The sequence below is a fragment of the Anarrhichthys ocellatus genome, unplaced genomic scaffold (genome assembly GCF_004355925.1).
Source record: "Anarrhichthys ocellatus isolate YVR2014 unplaced genomic scaffold, GSC_Weel_1.0 scaffold18, whole genome shotgun sequence".
Taxonomy (NCBI): domain Eukaryota; kingdom Metazoa; phylum Chordata; class Actinopteri; order Perciformes; family Anarhichadidae; genus Anarrhichthys; species Anarrhichthys ocellatus.
The window spans coordinates 2,934,269-2,960,487 of record NW_022280048.1 but is presented as its reverse complement, the minus strand read 5'-3'; the positions used below and the strand labels follow the sequence as shown (position 1 = coordinate 2,960,487).

The 26,219-nt window shown below is 44.2% G+C and overlaps 2 protein-coding genes across 6 annotated transcripts; one reads left to right on the top strand and one right to left on the bottom strand.

Annotated features, from left to right (window-relative positions):
* LOC116389073 (endonuclease domain-containing 1 protein) lies at window positions 1-2,251 on the bottom strand. Its single transcript, XM_031857483.1, has 2 exons — window positions 1,920-2,251; window positions 1-1,708 (listed from the first exon to the last, which is right to left on the bottom strand). Exons 1-2 carry the CDS (start codon window positions 2,232-2,234, stop codon window positions 1,100-1,102), a joined length of 924 nt encoding a protein of 307 aa, XP_031713343.1. The 5' UTR covers window positions 2,235-2,251; the 3' UTR covers window positions 1-1,099.
* Window positions 2,252-6,235: 3,984 nt separating this feature from the next.
* On the top strand, window positions 6,236-25,449 carry LOC116388911 (serine/arginine repetitive matrix protein 2-like). 5 transcript variants are annotated; one of them, XM_031857237.1, is made up of 22 exons: window positions 6,236-6,435; window positions 8,662-8,809; window positions 8,950-9,066; window positions 11,726-11,849; window positions 12,920-12,976; window positions 13,162-13,381; window positions 13,522-13,767; window positions 13,907-14,062; window positions 14,157-14,438; window positions 15,158-17,757; window positions 17,877-18,003; window positions 19,639-19,744; window positions 20,308-20,513; window positions 21,771-21,928; window positions 22,017-22,085; window positions 22,182-22,330; window positions 22,436-22,550; window positions 23,132-23,319; window positions 23,447-23,588; window positions 23,667-23,793; window positions 23,887-24,057; window positions 24,332-25,449. In XM_031857237.1, exons 4-22 carry the CDS (start codon window positions 11,731-11,733, stop codon window positions 24,353-24,355), a joined length of 5,262 nt encoding a protein of 1,753 aa, XP_031713097.1. In that variant the 5' UTR covers window positions 6,236-6,435; window positions 8,662-8,809; window positions 8,950-9,066; window positions 11,726-11,730; the 3' UTR covers window positions 24,356-25,449. The 5 variants fall into 5 exon arrangements, 4 of the variants coding, with proteins under 4 accessions (XP_031713097.1, XP_031713095.1, XP_031713096.1 ...); XM_031857235.1 differs by lacking the exon at window positions 8,950-9,066 and having other exon boundaries at window positions 6,237-6,435; XM_031857236.1 differs by lacking the exons at window positions 8,662-8,809; window positions 8,950-9,066 and having other exon boundaries at window positions 6,237-6,435.
* Window positions 25,450-26,219: the final 770 nt, after the last annotated feature.

Here is a 26,219-nt window from a genome sequence, read left to right as displayed (position 1 = left end):
ATTAGACCCTGCATTGTCTAAGAACTTATGGTTGATGTGCCCTGTATTAATCAAAATCATCTCCGTCATAACTTCAGCAGATTCATCATAGATTGCAGAATTGTTTAGATGACTGATATTTATGGTAATGTCATAGCGTTTTTCTTTTGTGGCATGTCGCCTTTGCATATTACACAGTAATACTCTGTTGGTGTCCCTGCAAACAGGAGACACTTTCTCTCCGTCACTAGATGGCAGTGTGCGACTATAATGTGCAGGAAAAAGGCCTGCTGCATCAGAAAATGAACCAGCCTCTAGCAGCTCAGAAAGCATCTTCCTCTTTGGAATTGCGAGCTTAAACATCACTCTCAACATTTTTAAAGAGGATATCATAAGCATCACATTGAATCCAAAATGTTTTTATGAAAGGTCTTTATGATATGACATCCATAGAGGCAACATTTTACATTTTTTATTGGATACCCAAATATTATTCTCACTGTCTTTGATTGAAATGATCAAATGGGAAGTTTGTAAGGGTTCTCAAATCATGTCGGTCGTCTAAAACCTAAAGAACTCTGCAACGACTTATGCAACCATATGTATTTTTTACTATATCCAAAAGACTTGTATCACAAGTAGATTAAATAAATGATTAAAGACACTGAAACCAGATAGCCATAAAAGTCAAATCCAATTTTCATAACTGATCCAACATTCAAACTCACATTTGCGCAAGGGTATGATGAAAGGAAGCTGTCCATTGACTTTGTTTTTATAGTAAATGATAAATAACAATCACAATGCAGACCTGTAAATTAAGTTTATTAAATGAGCCAATTTACATCACCTCCCACACTTCAGTATTAGATAATAATCCCTCTCCCAACAAAACAGCTTCTTTTTTTTTAAAGGAGAGATAATGAAAGAAAACCCCAAAAAAGTTTTAAGAGCAAAACCAACTCTGTTTTTCCCAAAAATAATAACTGAGCTGCAAGAGAAATGATAAATTAACATAACAGAAAGGTATGACAATAGCCTATCGGATTTTTTTTTCAATGCTCTTTAGCACAAAAATCCATATTGACCCAAAGGTAAGTAGCCTGACCCTTTCAGGCTTTCAGATAGTGTGTTGGAGGTACAGAGGGAGGGGTGAGGGAGAGATGCAGTTGTCGTAGAATATCTGAAGGTTCTGGTCAACATCCAAATTACTCTTCAGGAAGATCTCGAGTTCCTGGACCGGCATCTCGTGCACGCTGTTGCCCTCTTTGGCGTTTTTGGCCAAGACTCCGTAGGACGGGAAGTGGATGCGCACGTCGTGCGGTGCGTTGCGGTCGTACTCCGTGCAGCAGTACGCGGACCACACGTCTTCGGGGATGGCCACGCGGTCCTGGTTGTTTCTGCGGATCATGTTGCCTCTGGTGGTCACGCCGGTCACGATGTAGGCCGTGCCGCGGCAGAAGTTGTTGAGGCGGACGCGGATCCGCTCCTCGTACTCGCGCCAGGGCCCAATGTTGAACTCGCGCATCTCCGGCACCACGTTGGTCAGCGTGTAGGTGGCGGCGCGGTCGTGTGGGGTGGACTGGTGCTGGTCCGGGTTCAGGTGACCTCTCTCATACAGGACCACGTCAGAGTAGTCATCCAGGACTGCCTGGCTGTCCTCAAACTTCATGTGCAGGTAGCCAGTGGGGAAGGCCTGCATGTTCCCATTGCCATCGACTTCTGCCAGCTGGGGAGACACAGAGACACACTTCTTTGATATACAATACAAAGCCAGTATTGTCTATTAGGCCTCTTTGCCTCTGGAGTAGACTTATTGAGTATTAAAAAATATATATAGTATACTCCAGTGTGAGCTACCTGGTTAAACAATGGTTAAAATGAATGAGCTTTTTGGCATTTTTAAAAGCAAACCCGAACTATCACTCAAAGCATCTGACCTGTGGCTCAAACATCCAAGGGTAGTCGACACGTCTGTCTCCCTCTGTTTTCTTGAAGGTATAAGCCGAGTAAACCGGAATCCGCTTCTGGGGGTCATACAGGGTCACAAAGCGAGGCCTGTCAGCATACCGTTGACAGATCCTCCTCAGCTTGGTGTCGGTGAACCCCCGCGGCGGTGTCCCCATGTACAGGGAGTCCTTGCACCTCTCTATGTGATTAAAATCTTGAACAACCGAGGCTGACATCAGAGGCAAAAGACAGGCCAGCAGAGGAAGAAACGCTGAAGGTGCTAACATATTTGTGGTGAAAAACATCTCCTCAGTCTCACCTACTGGGGCTTCTGGAAAGAAATGACAGAAAATGTTTGCAGTTATGATTATGGCAAATCAGATATACAAAGCAGTTAGAGAAAGTGTGACCAAAAGACAGGCCTCCTACCACGCGTGGGCGTGGATGTGCATGTCATTGCTCTGACCTACGATTCTAAAATACTACTGAATAAAAAAAGCTGTATGCTCTCTTGAATATTATTCTAAATGCTCTTTTTGAAGTAAAGCTACTGTACCAGACTTAAGGATCTATTGAGGTTATTAAGTCTCTTTGGTCATTTAGACTAATTGACAGGACTGTCCCTGTGAGTTCTTAATGAGGTTATGTTTTGACCTTTGAGATAGCCATTACATTTTATTCAGGTGCAATCAAATGCTGAGGCAACAAGATATTGGATCATTGACTGAGGTGCAGACAGCGCTGTTAACTGTCACAGCTTTACCATGCACACCTGTTCTGAACAACTTGTGAAGGCCTGATTTGACACAAAGCATAATTTCCAAAACTATCAGCCAAAATAACTTCCCATTGCAAAAAAAAAAAATGTTGGCCTTGCAAGGGTAATTCACTCTCAAAGAGTTTGGTGATGACGGGACATTCAAATAGGTCATTCATGGACGTTTCTATCAGCGACGTGGTAAAATGCAAAAGTGTCTAATCTGTCGCAGTGATGAACAAAAGGCCTACAGTGACCAGTGTGTTTTTGAGCTACTATGCTACTCAGCGTAAATGATGGAGATAAAGCCCGAAAGTTTAACTGCGACACGGCGACAAAGAGCGTACAAGTTCAAAAGCAAGAAAAGGAAATAAGAAAATAACCCAGAACTCCATGGCAATGGAAGAAACTCGATCTGCCATGAAGTAGAGCGAACATTTCATAGCAAATGGTTCAGTGTTCTGCCAAAACGGGTGCTTGACTTATTCTGGCAGCTCATTGTGTACAGAGCAAGTAATCCATCTGAAACTCTCTTCCTGTTTCGAAAGTTGCAGCTTGCACACATTATGCAAATTCTTTATTTCTTTGCTATTTATCAGACACATTTATGACCACGATGTGATGATTGAGGATGCACAGTTTCCTCTCTCCAGTATTGCAAGGGACACGTGCATGCTTTACTTATCCTTTGATGACAACATGGACCTAGTGGTCTTCCGATACCAGGAGGGTCACCGATTGATCCGCTCATCAACCACGTGTCCTGTCAGTGTCCCATATCACTTTACGGGCTCTGAGGAGGATCATCACCTCAATCAGTGACTCCCCACCAGGGCTTTTCTGGCCCTATAGAGGAAAGAGTGCGGAGTATAGCCAACACTGAAGTAGCTCAAGTCATAACAAGCAAAAACATTCAAATAAAATGTGCTGCATATCAATGGCTGGAGTGTCTGGTGCTGCTGCGCTCAAGCTGCTGGCCTCTTCTCAAGCCGGTTTTATGCAAATGGCAAAAAAGTGTTTGTCAGATTAGCTGGTGCAACAATCCTTCACTGCCCTAATAAGTCAATTTGAGTGACTGAGTGTGGTCATTCATCGAGGGACCAGCTTGCCTCTCTGATCTAATCCTGAGTTATGGCAATCATAACTTATGTAGCTGGGGCTGATGATGCAGTTATGCGAACAGACATTTCTCAGCTGTCAGCGTTTTTACCAATTAAAATTAGAAATTCAGACCAAGTGCCGACCCAGCTCGGCTGCCCCCTGCCGCCTCGTCTCCAGCAGAGGAGGGAGAGTGTTTCACTGCTGTGGTGTTAAATGTTATCAGTTCTTTGGAAGGAAATGTAATTACTGATCATGATTTTTGTTTCCTTCAAACGGTCACTACCCATGCAGGTCATGGGGGCAGCGCTTTGGGGTGCGATTGTAAACATGTGACAAAAATCATCTAATGGTCTGTCTGTTTATTTGTTTGTTTCTTGGGGTGGATGACAAGTAAATCTCTGTGATTATAATCCAAAATCCTAATGAATCCCTCTGTAGTTCTGTGTCTCAGACAGGCTTGAAATGATGGTCTGTAGTCGAATATAATGCATGTCAGTTAAAAGGCTGACCTGGAATAAGCCCGTTAGACAAGTATGGATGCGCAGAGCTGTTGAGAGATTTAACAACTCATTTTATTGTTGAATCATTCTGGTACAGGGAGTCAAACAGTAATTAATATATATATAATCAATGCAGTATGACAATTTAAACAGTGTGACAATTCAATGTGATAAGTACTTTTACAAAATTGAACCCATTTTGCTTCAACACAACTTTCCAGGACATTTAAATGTTCTGGTCTGCTTTGTGTTCCGCACGTTCATGGAACACAGAACGTCATCGTGCAATAATACATTTTGCCCACTTGGAGGCAGTGTAGGCTTGTTTGTTGTTTTCCTGCTCCACGATAATCAAATGCATTTATGCATATAAACATCAATTTAAACTTTTTAAAAAGCCATCAACCCGGCTGCATTTGTAAGTCTGAAAAGTGTGCCAAACATCACCATTGTCATTTACATGTTTAGTCCCCATTGACAGGCAGTTGTTAGGCTGTACTTTATACAGTATTGTGTTCCAACAGTTTTCCTGATATGTAAATGAATGTATTTCAATTTTGATATTCTGAGACAAATTTCTGTTTCTCTGTGCTCAACATAAAACTCGGATGAATCTTCCAATTTTGAGCTCGTCTGTTTTTCCTTTTCCCTTCCAAACTCTTCTTTTCTCCTTGATTTCTTCTCATGTCACTCAGTTTACCATTGGATTTGGTCAGAGCCGTATTTTGTCAGAATTTTAGTTGTCAATTAAACAAATGGGTAAAACATCGGAACACATTTGTTATTTACTGTTCACTTGGTGTGACATTAAACTGTTTTTAATAATGTAACTCTTAATCAAACCCATATTAGCATGATATTTATAATTATTTCTGAAGGTCATGGGTGACATTGTAAAACAGTTGCTGTATCATTACTGTATCAGTAGGTGACGGATGTGTTTTTTTTTTCTTTTTCTTTTATGAACTATTGAGACAGACCTTCACTGAGCCACTAGGGGGCAGCAGCCATTCCAGCCTAAGAAGCTTTCCCCTCTAAATTCTGCACCAAACTCCTCCGATTGGTCCAAATACCCACATGAGCTTGCGCATTGACCAATAGAATTTGGGCTCATCAGGCGCTGTTGCTAAGGCACTTGAGAGGTAAAAAAAAAAAAAAAAAAAACTGTCAGCGGGGCTGCTTCCACCATTTTCATTCTCACAGTCGTCTGGCTGCTCCGTCCGTCCCTCCCTCTCACCGTGCACTCAGGCACCGACAGCTCTGCCTGCTTTTCACCCTGCAGAGGGAGCGAGCGGTGGTTTCTTCACCGTGTATCAGTATTAATTAAGGACCCTCCCTCGTGAACCCGGAGCCGTAAGCTCCACCTCCCCCCCCCCCGGTTATCCTGCCACTTGACATTTGAGCTCTGCCAACACTCGCCGCACGTCCCCTCACCATTTCCCTCTGCTTCACTTCATCCAGAAACATACCTGGTTGCACAGCTCCGCCATGAGCCAGGGGAATACGAGAAACGATTACCGTAATATAATGTGCATTACGATTCTATGACCATTTCCTCCTTTAGTTAAGAAGACATGAAATATATTTTTGAGGGGATTTGCAGAAAAAGAGTGTCAACCACTTGCAGTGATGATTATTTTTTTTAAAAAGAGTTCCAGGAGATTATTTTACAGCTCTGGAAAAAAATTAAAATATGCTGTCTCCTGGACTGTAGGCTACTGGCCGTGTTCCAACTCTCACTCGATCTCTCTCTCACACATGCACACATACAGAGAGAGAAATAAAGAGCCCCTCCATGCCTCTGTCTGCTGTTTCCCCCCACCCCCATCTTCTCCTGCCTCGTCCCTCCTCCAGCTCGCTGCAAAATGTCATAGATTAGAGATTCTCCCCCCGTGTCATTGGCTCGCGCCTTGCGATTGGCAGCTCTGTCGGGCCCGCCCCGCAGGTCTCCGTAAATGGATCGGTGTGCTCGGAGAGCCCGAGCATCAGAGAGTGGAGTGGAAACAGGAAGAGGTGGAGAGGAGAGGGGGGGAGAAAGAAGACTGAGAGGAGAGGATCGGGTGAGACAAGGTGGCGAGGAGTGAAAGGGAGGAAAAGGGGAGCAGAGGGGCGTGTGGACCAAAGAGAACGAAGACAAAAAAAAACAAGGTAAAAGAGGAGGACATTGCAGAGCAGTAGCTGCATGTGCTATTTTGCATATGTCTGAACGTAAATAACAGTACTTGTACTGCATCTACCTGTGTGGAAGAGGTGTGAGCGTGTGTCTGCATTTCTGTGCATCCACTGTGTGTCATTGTTCTGAACGATCGGTCTTGGCAGAACATACTGCAGTGTGTGTGTCTGCAGACAGTGCTGCACATTCATGCATGAAGCTCGCACACACTCGCGCACACACACACACACACACACACACACACACGCGCGCGTGCACACATACTGTGCTCACGTGCAGACACAGAGAGAGCAAGAGCAGAATTGTGAAATGATGAATGTGGTGATGGGGAAGTGTTGCGGTTTACACTTGCAATATGGTTACATTTGTGCTCCGTGGAACGTTTAACTGTTGAATATCAGCCAACGTGTGTGTCTGTGTGTGTGTGTGTGTGTGTGTGTGTGAGAGGCGTACAGTAGTAAGAAGCCACCAAGTGTCATGATTCATCTTCATCTGGAGTCATGTCTAATTTGTGTCACATAAGTATTTGGCTCCACTGAAAGTTGGACTCAGCCTGATGAACACCTATCACACAGAGAGCGTTTGGCTTCGCTGTGTTTTTCATGTGCTCACACTTGTTTACTTTTTGAACCGTTTCAAAGTAGAATGAATAAAGATTGTGTTGGGTTACTTTTTAAACGTATGCTTCCAGCTGATATGACTGCCAGTTGAGGTAACCACCTGGACGTGCCATTCTAGGTTACCATTCACCACACAAGCCAGCCGCCTGACACACACACACACACACACACACACACACACACACACACACACACACGTGCATCCAGTGCCTTCTTCTAACCTGTTAACCTGCCTCATTGTTTGTTCACAAAAAAAAAAAGCTGTGCATTTTGGCATTGTTTGGAAAAGACACCCCTCTTCCTTGTTCCTGACCTTGCCTTGGTACATTCCAGTACCCCTCAGAGGGCTGTGCTTTATGGAGCATACACCGGGAGAAGCTGCTATTACAGAGAGGGAGAAGGGGGATAGAGCCGAGGGGAAGCTGGGCTGCAGGGATGTTATTTTTAGAAATGTGATTGATATTCGTCTCGTACTGTATGCCGTCTCTGTGATCGTGCCGCTATTTCAAGGGCCGAGTCCAACAGAATCACACACGTGCGTGCGTGCGTGCGTTCTGAGAAGGGGTTGTCGGTCCGGTCTATCTGTCTGCTTCTCGCTTCTGCTCCCTCCATATCTCTGTTAGCTAGCCAAGGAGCCACCAGAGACAGGCCTGGTCTGCTGCAGCCCATCCTTCCTTTTATGGTATAGGATCAGTATCCTTACTACTTACACACACACACACACACACACATGCACACAGAAAGTGGTGCACATCTGCAGTGGTTCCCTGTAGCTAGCAAGCGGCTCTGAATAGTATGAGGTATGCAAGAATGTGACGGACTGCTGGTTAGTCCCTACGAGTGCACAAATTGGAGTGTATTTGGAGAGCTGTAGCACTAAACAATGAATGTTGTTGTTTTTTATTCAGCTGACAGAGCGGCTGCATAATGGTTGCAGACATCTGAATAGAGAAATGTGAAAGTATGCATTAAATCCTATATGCTATACCCCCCCACCCCCTCTCTCTCTCTCCCCCTGTCAAAATCACACTCCAACACAAACACTCCCCTCCTTGCTCGAGGCCTTGCTCCCAGCTCTGGACTAAATGATATCATCGGTTGCCAGGGATACAAGGACACAGCGTGCAGAGAAAAGGGAGGGTGAGGCATAGGCAGAGCCATACACATAGCCTGAGAGAAAAAGGGAAGAGGCTGGGATATTGGGTATCAAGAAAGAAAAGGGGCCTTGTTGAAATAAGTAGTGAAGATGGCAAAGGGCAGGGCCACGGAGAGGAAAGACAGGAGCAAAGAGAGCCTGTCAGAGGTTACTGGCCCATCCTTCCTCCCACTTCTGACTTACATCTCATTTCGTCCTCCTTTGTCTGGAGAGGGTATGGCTTGCAACAGGGCAAATGTATGTGAAAGCATGTGTTGTAGGAAATGACAGGCAATGGATAGAAAGGAAGGGAAAGGCAGAGATACCTGAGGGGTGGAGTAGAGATACTGCCCTTGGTTTTGAGACAATAAAACCTTCCTGTCTTGTACATCTGTGCACCAACTGACTGGTATTTCCTCACTCCCTCTACTGTGTGTGTCTGCCAGCTCGCGGAGGATGAGCGTGTCTATTTAAAGGGGTCCAAGTCTGCACGGGTCCGCCGTCTTGCTATTCCTGACCGACGGCATCATCGGATTTGGGATTTGGACCAAAGTCTGTCTTCCCCCCCCCTTTTCTCTCAGTGCTCATTGCGAGGTAAGATTGCTCGCAGGGATGCACAAACAGAAACGCATGCACATACACTACTAGGTTAGAAATACAGTCGTCCGGCAGTCACACATGGGGGTTTCAGCAGAGACGTGAAAGGATGCATGGCTATCCCTCTTTGGTTACAGAGAGATGACCAGGGTTTCCTTGGTGACAAGAGGGAGCGGGAGGCAGCAGACTGAGGGGTGCAGACGGCAGGTTTAACCTACCACTTTCAACTACTATCACACACCGGCATAACAAATGTAAGAATGGATCTGTACAGCGTCATTTGTCCACAAAATATTTCACTATGCAAGTCAGGACCACTGCACACTCTTACAGTGCACTGTTTACATTGCACATTCTTTTCTTCAACGTATCTCACTGGGAAGCAGTGGGTTCACCCAACAGCAACTTAACCCCTTTTGCACGTGACATCATTTGGAGCTGGATTCCAGATGTCTGGAATTAACCCTGCGCAGATGGGTTTGATATTGGAAGTAGAGGGCCATTGTTGTGCAGAATCAAATTTAAGCTGCTGCTGACTGACGGCTCCCCCCTACAACACTCCACCAACGGCGTGTCCCCGTGTGCAACAGGGAGGGTCTACAGCAGATGGTTTATCTGCTGCCTGGGTGATGTTGCTCAACTACCAGCAGCGGTTAAAAAGCGCGGTGAGGTGCCTTGTACTTGTCAAAGAAACAGGGGGAGTTGCAACACTTTGTCTAAAAATGTAACGCCACACAAAGTTATATACGCCATACAAGTTGCTCGCATCAATTAAGCACACGATGACAGTTGATGTGACATTAACATAACTTGACATTCTGGGACACAAATAGGCAAGTCATGAGAATAAAGTACAACCCAAGATCCAAAGCTTCATAGAGTTCGCTGAAGATCGCTTATTTCAGCGTTGGCGGAGAATCGCAGGAGCTCAGAAAGCTGGTCTCTCACAAAGCAAAACAGGAGGTGATGTGAGGATTAGAGTGGATATAAGCGGACGTGGTGTGTCTATTGCACAGCTTTATGTGACGGCTGATGGCACACAGTGCATAGGGAAAAATGCATCCAGTCTTAATTCAGCCGTGTGTGATTGTATGTACACACATTTCCTTTTGTGTCCTCTTTTCTTACTCCAAGAATAAATCTGAATGCAGTTGACTTTAGAAAGCCTAAAGCCTCAGTGGGAAGAACCGTCTGGCTCCAGTTGCTCTAGCAACTGGTAGGAAATGGACTCTTGAAGAGGTTGCTCACTTAGCTCATTCAGCACTCGCAGAAAGGTTATTTCACATCTGCAAACCACAAGCAAATCCTGTGTGGAACAAACTTGTAAAATGTACCACACGGAGGGGGGGGTTAAAATGTGGCACAGCCTATATCGTCATAGTATTTATAAATAGCTGTGGGAAATGAATGCATGTCGAGGTGCAACCTATCTGCGATACAGTAAAGCTCTCTTCAGCATGCAAAGTTGATCTTTTACAAGGTCAACTAACTTTGAAGACAAAATAGGCTACTGAGTGCTGAAAGTGTGCAACAAGAGAGACAGTAAGACATCTTTCCTGTCCATATTCAAATAAATGACTATTCAACAACTCTATATATTCAATATGCAGATTAGACAGGGAGGTTAGGATAAGACATTGAGACAAAACGGTAAGTGGACAACTTGAAACTCTGCAGAGACTCAGCCAGCCACACATCTGACCTGGTGCGGTGGTTCAATACTCAGCAGGACGTCACGTGGGGGAGTTGGTGTAATTGAAGCAAATTAACCAGCAGCTGGTGATGAACTGTGAGACTGGATGGAAGATGGGTGCTGTTGATTTGAGACACAGTCACTCACCAGTCCTGTCAAATAAGAAAGGGAGACTCGGGGCTGAGAGAAATACTACAGCAGCAGAGCCCGGTTTTCTTTTCCTCTGCTTGTCTTTGCTCTAAAAGTGAGGTTGCCATGGCCCTTCTTCTTAGTGCCATGTTCTTTTTTTTTTTTTTTCGATCATTGGATGTCCACTGGCTGTGGTGGCTGCTGGGTAGCAGTGATTAGAGAGAGGCTGAATGCACAATGCAGCTCTGGCTGACTGATGATATGACTGCTGAACAGACACAGTGCAGCAACAAAATACAGCATGATGAAATCAAATGTACCAGAGATACACAAACTGACACTATGGTCTCGATGTACATCACAGACCCACCAGGATAAGACAGAACAAAAGCAATGATTGTGCTGACATTCACGTTTCTCTCTCTTTTTGCTCTCTTTTGGTGTGAAGTAAAGGGCTTCCCAAACACAGACCAAGACTGGTGACATTTGTTTCTGTCTCAGTACTTTGTGTGTGTGTGTGTGTGTGTGTGTGTGTGTGTGTGTGTGTGTGTGTATGCATGGCTTTTTGCATGCAAACATGTACTTTGTGCACCACTTTAGCACTTTATGGTATCACCGTGTTGATTAAAGCACCTATGTGAACCTCTAGATTACCGTCAATTGTAGTGTTGGTGAAACACTACAATTGTGTTGGTCAATTGTAGTCAGTTACCGCAGGATGGAGATGCTGAAATCCACACGTTTTGCATCAAACCCCCCCGAATATATCCACGTGTGAGTCGCTGCGTGTAGTGTTTTTCGTTAGTGTTCACCTGCTGCTGTAATTGGATTTTACGTTACTCGATTACAGGGCCCCCCCCCCTGTTGGCCTTTATCAATCGGTGAGTGGAGCAGTCTTCTGAATAAGCATCGAGGAAATAGAGCTTCGGGGCAAAGTGGTGGGCGTTGTCATTGCATGAGCTACTGTCTGATTGGTTGAAATTGTTGCATTTTACATAGCCAGACGTTCTTTTAAATGAGATATCATATTTATTCATGTATTTATTCAAAAAAAGCAACACCGTACACATTAAACGTTATCTGTGTTTCAGGCTGCATGTATCTCCCCGCAGAGCTGTACTCTGGCCGTAACACATGGGACTCCTATCCAGCTGGAGGACCTAACAGAGGACAATGGGCTCCTGGGAACATTCGTCCCTGGAGCCACACAGAAAGGTCAGCAGCACCATCACAATACTCGCACTTAGTGTTTCTACAAAGTCACCTTTAATTCTTAAAGGACAGTAGTCCATTCGCAGGTGCACACGTATCATACCACATGCAGTGGATATAGTCTCTTGTGTATTTACTGTACTCTGTAGTTTTTCCTTATTTCTTGACTGCTCATGGATTATGAGCTTTAGTCATGAACATTAACCAAGACTTCCAAAGGTTGTTGGTTGTAACGGTTAAGAAAGCAGATACAATATAAATGCCCTTAACTCCGACCTAGAGCGTTTGGAAAGAATAAACGTCCAAAGCCTTCCCGAAGATGATTTAAACTCATTCGGAGTGGATAGTGTGGCACAACTTGAGGCTTGAACTCTTCCAACAAGGGTCATTCCAGCAGGTGGCGACTCCAGCTTCTGTTGTCTGGGTTGATTCCAGATAAGCACCACTTCATGGGACTGACGCTGTGATGAGCATATTCATGAACAAATCTTACCGCAGATGGGCTGTAAGCAGGAGCCCATCTGCGGTTTAAATAAGCAGGACTCTGGTGAATGAAACTATAACTTCTTCAGCTGCAGCTGTGAGAAGCCTCAATCGAGCTGTTCAGCTGCAGCGGTTGAGGGTGACTGAATGAATGCGATTATGTCTGTCGCCGAAAGGTTGGGAATTTGGCAATTGTGACTCTGATAATGTTGCGTGACATAAACACAGCACTATAAACAACAACTGATATTTGAAATAAAATAATAATAATATGAAATCCAAGATAATAGTGCTTTTTTAGCAAGCTATGCAAATTAACTCCATATTCAGAGAGGCCTCATTGCTACAAAAGTGCAAGATTAGCAATCAACCAGGAACAAATTGATTAAGATATTCAAAGAAAGAGTGGACGTGCAAAGCAAACACTTGAAAAGAGAAACTGATGGCTGATTAACCGGGTTCAACCTGACTTGTAGCCAATAGCATCAAGGTTTTATAGATACTACTGTAGCTTTGTATGTGTATTTTCAACTCTACATTATTATTTTGAGTCTATAGATTGTCTGTATGTTTTTTTTGTGTCACTACAGATGCCATGGAGGGCGCAATCAATCACATAACCTACCGTCAGGTCGTCTTTATAATAGGTGAGTGACACAGGGTAAACATTGCACAGAAAATCCCGCTCAAATAAGTTCTGTAATGCAATTTCACTGAAGCCACTTAGACAATCAGCTTCGGTTGGACTTGCTACTGGAGCAGCAGAACAACAGTACAATACTTGATCTGTGTCATGGTACTTGTTGCTTAGTGCGGTTGGTCTTTTGCTCAGGGGGGAGAGAACAGTCAGCCATGTCCAGTACAAGGTTGTCTCAAAGGGGCACCGACAGCCTCTACGTCTCTGGGATGGAAAAGAGCAGTCGTTTGAGGCCCAGAACTGGCATCACAACTCCACACGCTCATTCCACAACAGAGGCGGCACCAGCAACGGTTATCTAACAGGACCAGGAGAGCGCTACGCAAGCTGGGACAACAATGCCAGCAACTCTGTGGTGAGACCTGCAGTTCCAGAATAAGTTCCACAATATTACTTTCAAAAGAGTTCATATTATTATTATTATTATTATTATTATTAGAACTAGAAGTGTGTCATCATTTGATCATTTGATTATTTTCTCTTGACGACTGTTAGCATGGGGGGCCTCGCCAGCATCGCAACAACAGAGAACTCCAGTCCCCACCAGAGAGATGGGCCCCCTCAGACTGCAGCCGGAGCTTTCCTGTCAGAATGATAAACAACAGACCAGGACCATGGAAACGGCCAGCCCTCCACCAGCGGCGAGACCAGCTGCACCAGCACAGTCCACCTCCACAGCACCCTCTGTCCCCCAGGGACGAATGTCCAGCCAAGAGGAGAAGGGACTCTGGCCCTGATCAGGTGGAGTTTGTTGGCTTAGATTCCTTTGTTAAATATAGCCCATTTATTTGTACACAGGCTTTTTTTTTCTGTGCAACAGCACCACCCATTGGTTAAAATTCCATCTAGTATGACAGGTTACTTCTGCTTCTGTGTTTAGTCATCTCATCCTGGATCAAGACATTTGTCTTCACTTGCCCATGCCCCATCACCACCTCGCCACCACCGCTGCAACCAAGACGACTGGAAGCCTCCTCATGAAAGGGCGGGTCATTGCCACCACTATGTCCACAGGACCTCAACAACGCTGCAACAGGTAAAAGTAGAGTCCGTAAATGTTTACTAAAAGATGAAACTGAACAAGCATCAGTTGGTGGTTTTTATTGTTGTTGTTTTTTTTCATTTTGCAGGAAACCTCTAAACTGCGAGCTGGAGGACATGGCTTAAGTAACAGTCACCTAGCGGCTCTGAACCAGAGCTGTCGCAGCAGACCACCACAATGCGAAAGCGATGGGAAGGTCGACCGGAGAATCTCGTCATCACCAGCAGACCACACCCGTGTGCCTTACAGCCAAAACCATCATTACTGCTATCAACGGCACACAGGCCACCCCAGAGCCCTACCGCACAACATGCCGCTACACCCTTTTGAGGAAAAGGACTCACGGAGCCATCACCACAAACAAAGCACAGTGAGAAATACACATTTAAAATAGCATGAACAAAGTCAGCATAAATGCATAAATAAATGGGTAGAGACAAACTCTCAATAACTTTTCAGTTTGTGCCATTTCACCAGGGAAGTTGCTATTGATGATATCATTAACCTCTTCCACCATCCTGACCATAGACCCATTTATGTCTGTTTGGAGGGAAAGGGGGTCTTTAGGGGGAGATGGCAGGTCAACAGTATATGCCACATAGAAGTGTTGTCCAACATCGGGAAGCTAGGAACCTGAAGATAGATTTAAGATGCAGCGCAGCACTTTGTGTCAATTCTTATTGACATAAATCTATAAAAAACATTGTGTTTGTCAGACATTGTCATAAGTTGCAGCAATACTTTGGGTTGATATTTGGTGCTAAATGTAATTTTCGACCACTCAAATTGATAAAAATGGTAAAAAAAAAAAAATCCCTCCAACATAGCACATTAAGAAACCAAGACCTTGAGGAACACCATAGAAAAATCATAAAGTGAGGTCAGCTTTCAAAATATGGTCTCACTACAATGTAATTGTTATGATTGTCACACATGATGACAATTTGTGCAATTCCAAAACTGTCCAAAAACCCCAGTATGTAGAAATATTTTAATATATACCATTGTTAGAAAAAGTAAAAATAATACATTGATACTGCATGTTTTTTTTTCCTGAACAAGTGTCTAAACAGATGTAACCCTCTGCAGGAACCTCAGCGCACTCATCAAAGGGGCAATTCAAGGGATCCAGCCCTCTCCAAGTCTTTTGGTGCAGCTTCTCCTTCCTATTCGTCCCTCCTCTGCAGCCCTAAAGATGGAGCTTCTTCTGCCAGCAGTCCACGTGCTTCTTCCAGTCCCTCTTCATACACAGTGGCCAGTGGCAGAAAAGATCCATCAATCATTCATCAGTATATCCCTGGCCTTGGTGGACAGCAGAAACTCCATGGAAGCCCTAATTACACCCTAAGACCTAGCTTGACATCTACCACGTCTCTCACATCTCACACTGGTCCTAAATCCAGGTTTTCGGATGTCAAATATAGAAAGACCTTGCAGCCCCTCTGCTCACGGCAGTCCCCCCACGGCAGATCAAGAGCAATCAAACCGGAAAAGATGTTGGAAGGACACAAAAAAACAGAGAAGCTGATGAAAAAGGAGAGGAAGGGGGAAGTTCAAAAGACAAACCGAAAGGGTGAAGAGAGGAAGAGGCATAAGAAAAAAGAGGAAAAGAGGTTGGCCGAGAGAAAAAGAAGGAAGGATAAAGCGGCGAGGAGGGAAAGAAAGTTAGGCTTGAAAAGTAAGGTCACAGAAAACGAAATGTTTACCTCCAGCTCGACTTCCAAATCATCGGGAGAGGCCAAAATATGTAAAATGGAGACTTCAACTCTGTCCCCAGAGAATCAAGGCCAGTTACCACCCAAACACAGGCACAGGGAGAGGAGGGAACGAGCAGAGAGGACACACAGGCCATCCGCAAATACTCCTCATCTCAGCAGCACTTCCCCGCAGCCATCCTCAAAATGTGGAAATCACAAAATGCCCAAGAAGCACAGCGGTCCCCCAAGACTCCCTGTCAAGGAACAACTAAAACGGTCTCTTCCCAGGAAAACATGCCCCGACCAGACCAGAAAGAGGCCCACCGCCGTCTCATCACGATCAGAAGCGCGACGAAAAGCAAAGCCCCATGACATGCTCCCTTCCCTTTTATTTAAAGCCTTAGCACCTCTCAGTGCAGCATGTTCTATCAGCTCAGAGCAGCCCATCCACGGCAAAGAAGGTGGGCAGGGAGGGGCTCTCAACGCTCCAGACCTACAGCCTGTGGGAAATATGAGGGAAACGGGAGACAACCTTGCCAATACTCCCCCTGTTCTCAGCTGGCAGGGCTCTCCAGTATCAAGTCTGGGAGAAGATGAAGAGGAGCTAGAAAAGGGAGTGTTGAGCAGACCCGTCCTCCAGCCCAGCCCCACCCAGTGCTTCTCTCCTCCTCCTGTCGACAGCGAGAGCACCGACGATATGAATAAGGAGCCTTGTGAAAGTACGCTGGCTGATTATTCCCACGATGGCATGTCTGAACTCGGTGATCTACCTTGTGCGACGGAACAAGTTGCTGAGGGAGAAAAGGAAGAAGAGGTGGACAGCGGCAGGGAAACCTCTGGCTCTCTTCTCCGTGAGCTTTGCCACCATAAAACCGGTTTGGATGACGTCTTCAAGAGCCTGGCAACCTTTCTCGGAGGCCAGCGGGTCACGTGTCGAGGCGGTCCATTCGGAGGGCCTCCTGCTGGCTCCGCGGGAGGAGTGAAGTACTCCTCGTCTCTTGAATTGGGGCCAGAGATTCATGAGCATCATGATTTCTCTCCACAAACCGACCGTACAGCGTCCTCCGAATCCAGTAATCAGTCACCAACTCACTCTACCTCCACATTTTTGAAAACCCACAGTCCGACACGGACTCGGAGGGAGCCTGTCGCGGACGCCCTGGTGCAGGAGAAGAAGGAAGAAATCAAGACCAACATAGAAGAGAGCCCAGAGGGTAAGGATATGGAGATCCTTTCTGAGAGAAACGAGTCCTCTCTTTTGGATGGGTCACTGAGTGCAAAGCTGAGACTCACCACGACACACACAGCTTCTTTCACCAGCCTCATTACTCTCTCTACCAAGGAAGAGAGGGGACACAGTGCAGAGACAGAAGGCATAGGTACGGACCGAAAGAGAAAACAAAAGGTTAATGATGGGGGGAGTGAGGGAGAGATCAAGATTAAGATAAAGACGGAGGAAAGCAGCGTCATCGGTTCTAAAAACAAAGCAAATGAAATGAGGAACTTGGAGGAAAAAGACGTTTCGTCCTCGGTGCTCGTCATCTCCAGAAAGTCACCCAAACCTCTCAAAGATGGTAAGAAGGGCCAGACTCCCCGGGAGAATCAAACCTCGCATGACAAACATATCCACAAAGAAAAAGTGGACACAAAGATCATAACTGAGAAGAAGGAAGAGTTAGAAAATAAGATATCCTCAGCAGCCGGAAAAACAAATACCAAGACCCCAAACTCGGCGTCAACTCTAACGATCAATACATCCAAATTATGTGTGACCACACCCGCAAGTAAACCTCTCTGCTCAGTAGCTCCAGTTGACCCCATGAAACTGAAAGCGCTGTCCATGGGCTTGTCTAAGGAGCTAAAGATCCTCTTGATTAAGGTGGAGAGTGCTGGAAGACAAACATTCAACATATCGGAGCTGGAGGAGCAAAGAATCCCGCTCTCCAAGATCAGCATTGAAAACACGGGCGCTGAAGTGGTCAGAGCTTGCAAGTGAGTACTCTGACAAAGTTGCTCCTAATTTGGGCTTCTCTTTTATTTATATATGTTTTACATCTGAGCTGTTTCTCTTAATGAATTTAGTCTTTTCTTGCTTTGTCATATTTCTCCAGGGGGACGAGGGTGAAGGGGAAGTTCAAGGAGTCTTTCCTGCTTTCCGCCTTCTCTGTTAAACCTGACATTGCCAGCAAGACCCCCATTCCTCGAGAAAAGCTTAACCCTCCTACACCAAGCATCTATGTGAGTCCACACAGATTAGCATACTGGAATATGCTCCAGCTCAACAAGCGGTATCATCAAGTATTTAATCCTAACAAATTGTTTTTAGCCATGCTAGAAGCATGGACGGCAACGTCAACCTCTGCTGTAGGTTGGCCGATCGGTTGGTGTGCCACTTCGCTCCCAACTGAAATATCTTGATAAGTATCCGACGGCTTGGCATACAATTTTGTACAGACATTCATATTCCCCTCAGGATTAACTGTACATTCCTCGGTGATCCCTTAACTTTTCATCTGCCACAAAAAAAATGTATTATTCTAACACTTTAAGACTCAATACTCGCAAAACTATTGACCTTCGCATCAGCCTAAGCTGTACTTTGTGTTTAGTGCCAATTAGCAAATGTTAGCATGCTAACGCACTACACTCAGATGTTCTACATAATAAAACATATATAACATCAGCATCCTAGCATTGTCATCGTGAGCATGTTAGCATGCTGGTGTTAGCATTTAGCTCAAAGCGCCGCTCTGCCTCAACACAGGGACTGCCTATTGTTTGGACGGCCCGATTATTCCGAAACCCCAATGGTCTGAAAAGCCCATTTCAATCAGGAGAGACAAGTAAATGAAGAAAAGATCATTGTTTTTTTATAAACGGATGATGTGTGTCAGAAAAGTCTTGACAAGAGTCCTTGGCGCTTAGAATCTGAAGGGAGATTTGTAATGGAGGTGCGTCTGCCTTCAGCAGCAGCAAAGGTACAAACCCCTGTGGAGTCCAGACACTGTTGATAGCGGCTGATGAGTCGGCTGAGATTGGCAGACTGAGGAGGCTGATGAATGTGATGAATCTGCGAGGACTGGGCAGTGGAGCGCACTAAAGAGACAACAGATTGATGAGACCAGCTGATAATTACGATTGACAGCCCCAAACAAGGAACTGCAAGGAAATTACGTATGCGTGAGCATGCATGAGAGGAGAGAAATAAACTTCAGGCCGACGCATGCAAAAGTATAATTTTCTCATCAGAACTTGCGCTATTTGTTCAACGCCCATTTTTACAAAGGTTGTTTTTTTTGTTATGTTTGTCTACTGGCGAAGGCAGAAGCCACCTCTTTGCCTCTTTTTACTTGTTGCCTTTGTTGGTTAGGGATAGGCATGAGGAGTGAGATTAGCTATGTTGAGGGTAAGAACATCCTGGTAAGCCAACCAGAGGCAGAGTAGGCTGTCTGTTGCACAAAAGTTTGTATTGTAGGAACAATGGGTGTTTTTTTTTCTGCTATAACAGGCTGTTGGACAAATGAGCTTTCGGGTCCAATGGGAATTTATTGGGATTTCCAAATAATGGGCCACCCGAAAAATGGCATGGCACCCTAAATACAGCGTCAGTGAGCCCCTAGCATGGCTGTAGACCCCTCGGCTTGTTCTCATATGAACTCGTATGAAATGAGTAAATCCCCACCATAAATCTTTGAATTATGTCTTGGATTGTTTTCTCGATAGCAGCAGAGAGAGCTGCCTTATCATACCTTGTTTCAGGACATCTACAGGTTACCAACGTGCTGTCAGTATTTTTCATTGGTTTTCAAAACAAATAAATTAATTCCTTCACCGCGTTCAAATGTCAATCGTTATTCTGCGTTTCTTCCGCAGTTGGAGAGCAAGAGGGACGCCTTCTCTCCAGTTCTGCTTCAGTTCTGCACTGATCCCAAAAATGCAGTTACTGTCATCAGAGGCCTGGCCGGCTCCCTCCGCCTTAGTAAGTTCACACACCACACACGTCTCAGCTAATTTACCCCACTGCAGTTACTCGGTTTATGAAATTCCATTTCAGCTAAATTAGTTTTTGGTGATTAGTAACACAAGGAGCAGGGAAAGGGAAGGAGGTGTTGATCATTCAGATATGAATGTAGCATGTCATAAAACTGGGGGTTATTTTAGATGCAGTAGATATTTTACACATGACATTTGAGAAATGTTATACAACGTACAGTTACACATTCTCTTGAGTCACAACTGTGTCTTTATGATCCATATTTGAATGCAGACCATGTATGCTCAACCATGACGTGATGGCTCGGCCACTGGTAGGCTGCACTTTGATAGAGGGTTATTCATTTGAATGTGTTTGCGTATTTCAGTTTGTTTTACAATCGTCCAGTTTCTTTAAAGTGACTTATTTCCTTACCTTTTTCTCGCTCATACTTTGTTGTATGAAATACTTTCAGCTTAAATTAATTAATGCAACATAACTGGGACAAAGCAAGAAATTCTGATTTAATCTGATAATTATCTCTGTTCGCTTTCCTTCCCCTATGTGAGACCTCGGTCTGTTCTCCACCAAATCTTTGGTTGAAGCCAATGCGGAGCATGCAGTGGAAGTGAGGACTCAGGTCCAGCAGCCCGCCGATGAGAACTGGGATTTAAGTGGTTCGACGCAGACATGGCCCTGCGAAAGCAGCCGCTCACACACCACCATTGACAAATATGCCCAGTATCAGGCCTCGAGCTTCCAGGAGAGCCTGCAGGTAGACATTTTCCATCATGGCCAACACATGTACACACAGGCACACAGATGGTTTAATATTTAGTGGATTTGGATATCATTTAAAGGCATCATTAATTGATTTACTCTAGCCTGTATTGCAACTCTCAACCGAATGGAATCAAAAACCAGAAATGATCCATTGGGCCTCATTCAGGAACCTTGTGTGCAAACTGATTTATCCTTAAGTGGCAAGTATGAGGGAGTTACCAAAGAATTTGTGGCATTCACTAATTTCCTAGTACTTAAAGTTTTCTCCTAGATACGAGTTTGAGTCATGGACAGATAGTCTGTCTTTCTTCTTTGAAATCATAAATAATTCGGAGTTTGAATACGATGCAATAGTCACCATATCATCATCATCATCATCATGGCAATTTACTTTTTAAAATATTTTTCTCTCTGTTGCACCAACAGTTAAACATGTCTGACTGTAATATTGACCACCTCATATTGTTTCTTAGGAGATTTTTATTCAACCCATGTCATATATTGTGTCTGTGTTTGAGTCTTATTTTTACTGTTTGGTAATATCATTTCAATCAGGAGAGACTTCATTAGTGTATGCATCATATGCATGATGAAGTGAATATTCTGGATATTATGAAGGTGAATGGGATGAAGGAGGGTTGCATCGGTTCATGCTTCAATGACAACTGACAGCAGAAGAGAGGAGAAGCAGTTTTACAATTTTGACAGCAACTATGTGGCTGAGGAAAACCGTTAAAGTGAACACCCACAATCAGCTGATTGAGTAGAAGCGCAGAGACGGAGGGAAGGAGAGATTTGTGAATGAATGAGTGTAAAGAGAGGCTTCCTGACTCAACTTCCGCTAGGCTTTGTTATTAATGAAACCCACACACGGAGCAAAGCCGGTAGCCTCATATGAAAATTAGGGGAAATAAATATGCTAATGATAAATTGTCACAAACGCTCTTTTCCCTGTTGAACGGGCAACATTCATCGGAAGAACTGACACTAATTATTTAAGTTTATGTTGGTGAAGCACCCTAAAATACAAAAAAATTACACAAACAAAATAACAAGTGTGCTGAAAGTTCAGTCTTTCTTTGAATCGTATCTGGTGTTTAATGCCTCTCGAGCTTTCAGTAAGTTTCAATAAGTTGTTTTGATCATAGTACAGTGTCCAGGACGAAGCTCAAAAGTTAACCAAATAACGATGCATCCATTATTAGCTGTCGGCCAACCTGTCAGCTAAGCTCATGCAGATGTGTTACAGGAGGAGAAGGAGAGCGAGAGTGAAGAGGAAGGAGAGGAGAACAGGTCTTCAGATACAACAGCCGCTACAAAAGCTGCTCTGGCGTTAGCCAACATTAAAGTCAGTTCTGCTGCCTTCTTCAGCAAAGCCCAACCTGTGCATTCCAACAGCACAACCAGGTTAGCACAGAACAGTGTTCCGTCTGCACAAATAATTCACAGCTTTACTTTTAACGATACACAACTCAGACTTTGTTCTTTTCCCCAGCTCAGAGCAGAAAACAGCCGGAAAGATCATTCAATTTGGGACAAATATTGATCTCTCTGACCCTAAAAGGTGAGATTATGTCATTAAATGCTGCCCGCTCAAACTGACGTCACTCTGGGGCGGGGGGTCCTCGTTGTTTCACATTACCCATCATATGTCTATTAGGTGGAAGCCTCAGCTGCAGGAGCTGTTGAAGCTGCCGGCTTTCATGCGCGTGGAATCCAGCAACAACATGCTCAGTCACGTCGGTACCACCATCCTGGGCATGAACACTGTCCAGCTCTACATGAAGGTGCCAGGCAGCCGCACGCCAGGTCTGTGTGTGTGTGTGTGTGTGTGTGTGTGTGTGTAAACCACTGATTGATGTTTCAAATGATGTGTTTGAACGAATAAACGGACCGTTTGCGTCTCTTCATTAGGTCATCAAGAGAACAACAATTTCTGCTCCGTCAACATCAATATTGGGCCTGGTGACTGTGAGTGGTTCGCTGTTCATGAGCACTACTGGGACGACATCAACAGATTCTGTGAGAAGTGAGTGAAGAGGCTGTTTGAGAACACATGTGGCAACAAGAAAGGTGCATTTGGTAGAGAGCAGCTCTTCGCCAGGAGCGTCTGCAACAAACATCCGTCTTAAATGCAAGTGTATCAGATGTATTTTGCTTTTTCACACAATGGACACGCTCTCATTTGAATCCATGCAGACGCGTCTTAGCTTAGTCTCACAGGCATAACCACGACTTTAAGTATTTTTTTTTTTATGCTTCAAATCTCTCAAACTTGTGCGTAAACACACCAGCCAAAACAATAAAAGTGAGCAAACTGTTTTCCCCGTTGTGTCTCGCGGTTAATTCAGCAGTCAATGAATGGCAGTATAAAACAGGCAATATTAAGTGTTTTGAAAAAGTGGGAGTCACTGTAACCACAAGAGGTCTTTTAGCATGTAGCCATAGATAAGCACCCAAAATATTATGCAGTTTGGTGCAGCACAATGCAAGATTAGTTGTGTGCAGACACAGAGATGTACACCCACACACTCACTCACTGGCGGAGAAAATAATTAGCTATAGTATCTATGCATGCTGAGTTGCATTGTTGCAAATTGTTTCCCTCAGGCATGGTGTAGACTACCTAACAGGGTCCTGGTGGCCAGTCCTGGAAGACCTCTACGGCTCCAACATTCCGGTGTACCGCTTCATTCAGAGGCCCGGAGACCTGGTGTGGATCAATGCGGGGACTGTGCACTGGGTCCAGGCGGTGGGCTGGTGCAACAACATCGCCTGGAATGTGGGACCACTCAACTGTAAGTTACAGCGAGGACCAAAACATAGGGAAAAAATAAGCAGCTTAAAGCTTGACATGAAGGGGTTTTTCTTTGTGTCAAATTACAACTTAAATATGCTGTTTGTGTTTTTCTTTTGCTCTCCCAGCGTACCAATATCAACTCGCCCTGGAGCGCTATGAGTGGAACGAGGTGAAGAAGGTTAAGTCCATCGTTCCCATGATCCATGTGTCCTGGAATGTGGCACGCACCATCAAGATCACCGACCAGGATACCTACAAGATGATCAAGTAAAATCCCTCTTTGCCTGTATCTGTGTGTGTGTCTGTGTTTACATCTTTCACTATGCACTCCTCTCCCTCCCTCAGACACTGCCTGATGCAGTCCATCAAGCGCATCCAGATTCTGAGACAGCAGCTGGTGGCGGCAGGGAAGAAGATCTCTTACCAGAGTCGTGTGAAGGACGAGCCAGCCTACTACTGCAACGAGTGTGATGTGAGTCCCTCTCTGCCTATACAGGAAGTTGCGCATTTGTGTGCATTTACAATCGCGACATAAACTGCAGTGCCTTATTCTGTGTCTGTGCAGGTGGAGGTGTTTGCTCTCCTGCTTGTGACCAGTGAGAACAGCACCAAGAAGAGCTACGTGGTGCACTGTGAGGACTGTGCTCGAGCTAAGAGCCCATCGCTGGCGGGAGTAGTGGTGCTGGAGCAGTATCGCATGGAGGATCTGATGAGGAGCTACGACACCTTCACGCTGGTCAGTCTCACTTTCTAACCACTAACCGTAATGCCAGAGTACTTTTGAGGAATTCTGAGGCTAGACCAGGTGCAAACAGGACTCCATATTGCTTCATCCGTATCTTTTATCAATAATTTGTCATTATTCTTCAGTCCAAAGGTGCAAGGCTTCAAGCAAAGTGAGAATATATTTCGGATGTGCTAAAAAAAGTCATAAGTAAAATGATTTTGCACACAGCTTTTTCAAGTGGCCAGCTGAGCTCTGTCTCTTCCTCTTTTTCTCTCCCTTTCAGGCTCCATCACCCTCTTCAAAGTGAGGACTCCGTCCTGGTGTCTTTCAGCCATAACCAAAACTCTAATGGCAGCACAAATGTTGTCTTTAAAGGCAATCTATTCCTGCAAACACTCTTTGAATCAGCCAATCTCAGTATTGTTTACATCACACAATAAGGTATGGCTACTCAGCCAATCCAACTATAGAGCTCACTGTCTTCCCCACACCAGCTGCTGATTGGACGTGTGTTTTGAAATAGAATGACTAGACTGGTACTTTTCATGAAAAGCATTTCAGAAATAAATGTGAGCACTGTTGGCACTGAAAATCAGGTTAAATGTTCAACGGACACTGCTGTGATTCAAAAGCGTCAAGTAGCCGGTTCTGTGTTTTTAAATTCAGGTACTTTTATGCAAATTCTGTAGAACTTTTTTAAACCAATCTAGTTATTCTATATGTCCATGAATTTGCTGTGATTCTGTTGTACCAGCAGGGGAATGGCTTCACAGGAGAAGTAGCTGATTGTCACATTTGGCATCGTATTGGTTCCTCTTGGTTTTTCTTTGGTATTCAGGTAAACTCTGACATTTGTAATTCCTGTCTCTATACTCTTTGAGGTGCTATTCCAATCTAATTTATTCCCGTTAGTTAGATACTTACAAAGTATTACCAGCCTATTAGTACACCACATTGGCCTTGCAAACTGTATTTATAGGAGAGGTAATTAGAGGATTAAACACACAAATAATGATCTAAGAACATATTTAAAAAAAAAAAAAAAAGTTTTATCAGTTTCTCTAAAATACGGGTTTACTAGAGGACTAATATGGTTTCATTCTCAGTTGGAAATGAAGTATGTATATGGGAAAAATGAGTGTGCTTTCTATGATACACCCGGAAGACAAACAGTGTGGTTTTTTATTTTTGGAATTGGAAAACAATCCCAGTTTTATACTTTTGGTGCTATGTTCTTGTTTCTAGATGACAGAGGAAATAAGTAATTGTGAATGAATTTATGGGATGGTTGGTGTGCATAGATGGGGAACAAAGGGGATGGAGTGGGGGGGGGGGGGATGATGATATGTCCAAAGAGACACACAATCATAATCTTAGAATGCAAAAGCCAATGAGGCCAAATAGATGACCACACTAAGTGGCGCCTCCAGTGTTTTCATTTTCCCCCAAACATCCTTCCTGATGAGGCTCCATGCACTGCCAGGGGGTTTAATATACTGTACCTCCAGTTGAACATGATGACGAGCACATGAATTAAAACATCACAAGAAAGGCCCAGTTGTTGTTTTTCATTCCCCCCCCCCCCCAACATTTAGCCGGCTCTTTAAAACAATAGGTCTCATTTGGTTGAGACTACGTAGTCTAACCGTTGGCTTTAAATGTTATATGTTATAATGCAAAGGGTGAGGTACAACTAAACTCTTTGCTTCCACTGCACCTATTTCATATCGTTTGAATAGAGGTTCATCATTGCTACTAAAAACATTATGAGATCCCCACATATGGCAACTTTCACATTTTATCCCTGCCCTCATTACTCTGTGCACACCATATATTGTACATAATGTAACTGTTTTCAGGTTCACTAGAAGACTTATGTAGTTTTGCTCTCAATCAAAACTTTAATTTGTATATGGTCAAATATGTCCACCTCAGTCATCTGTTTTTGTTGTTGCTCTATTATAATACACTCTAAAAAATATCCTGTTTCACTCTAGTTTAAATGACTGCAATGGGAATTTCTTCCCACTTTTATACCTCCTTTTTGTTGTCAGTTTCTGTATTTTGGATTACAGAGAAAATGGAAAAAATGTAAATTGTGACATTATTTATACTGTACATTGTGGTTTTCTTACATATTTATTGCATATCAAAGGTTACTTCACTTGTTA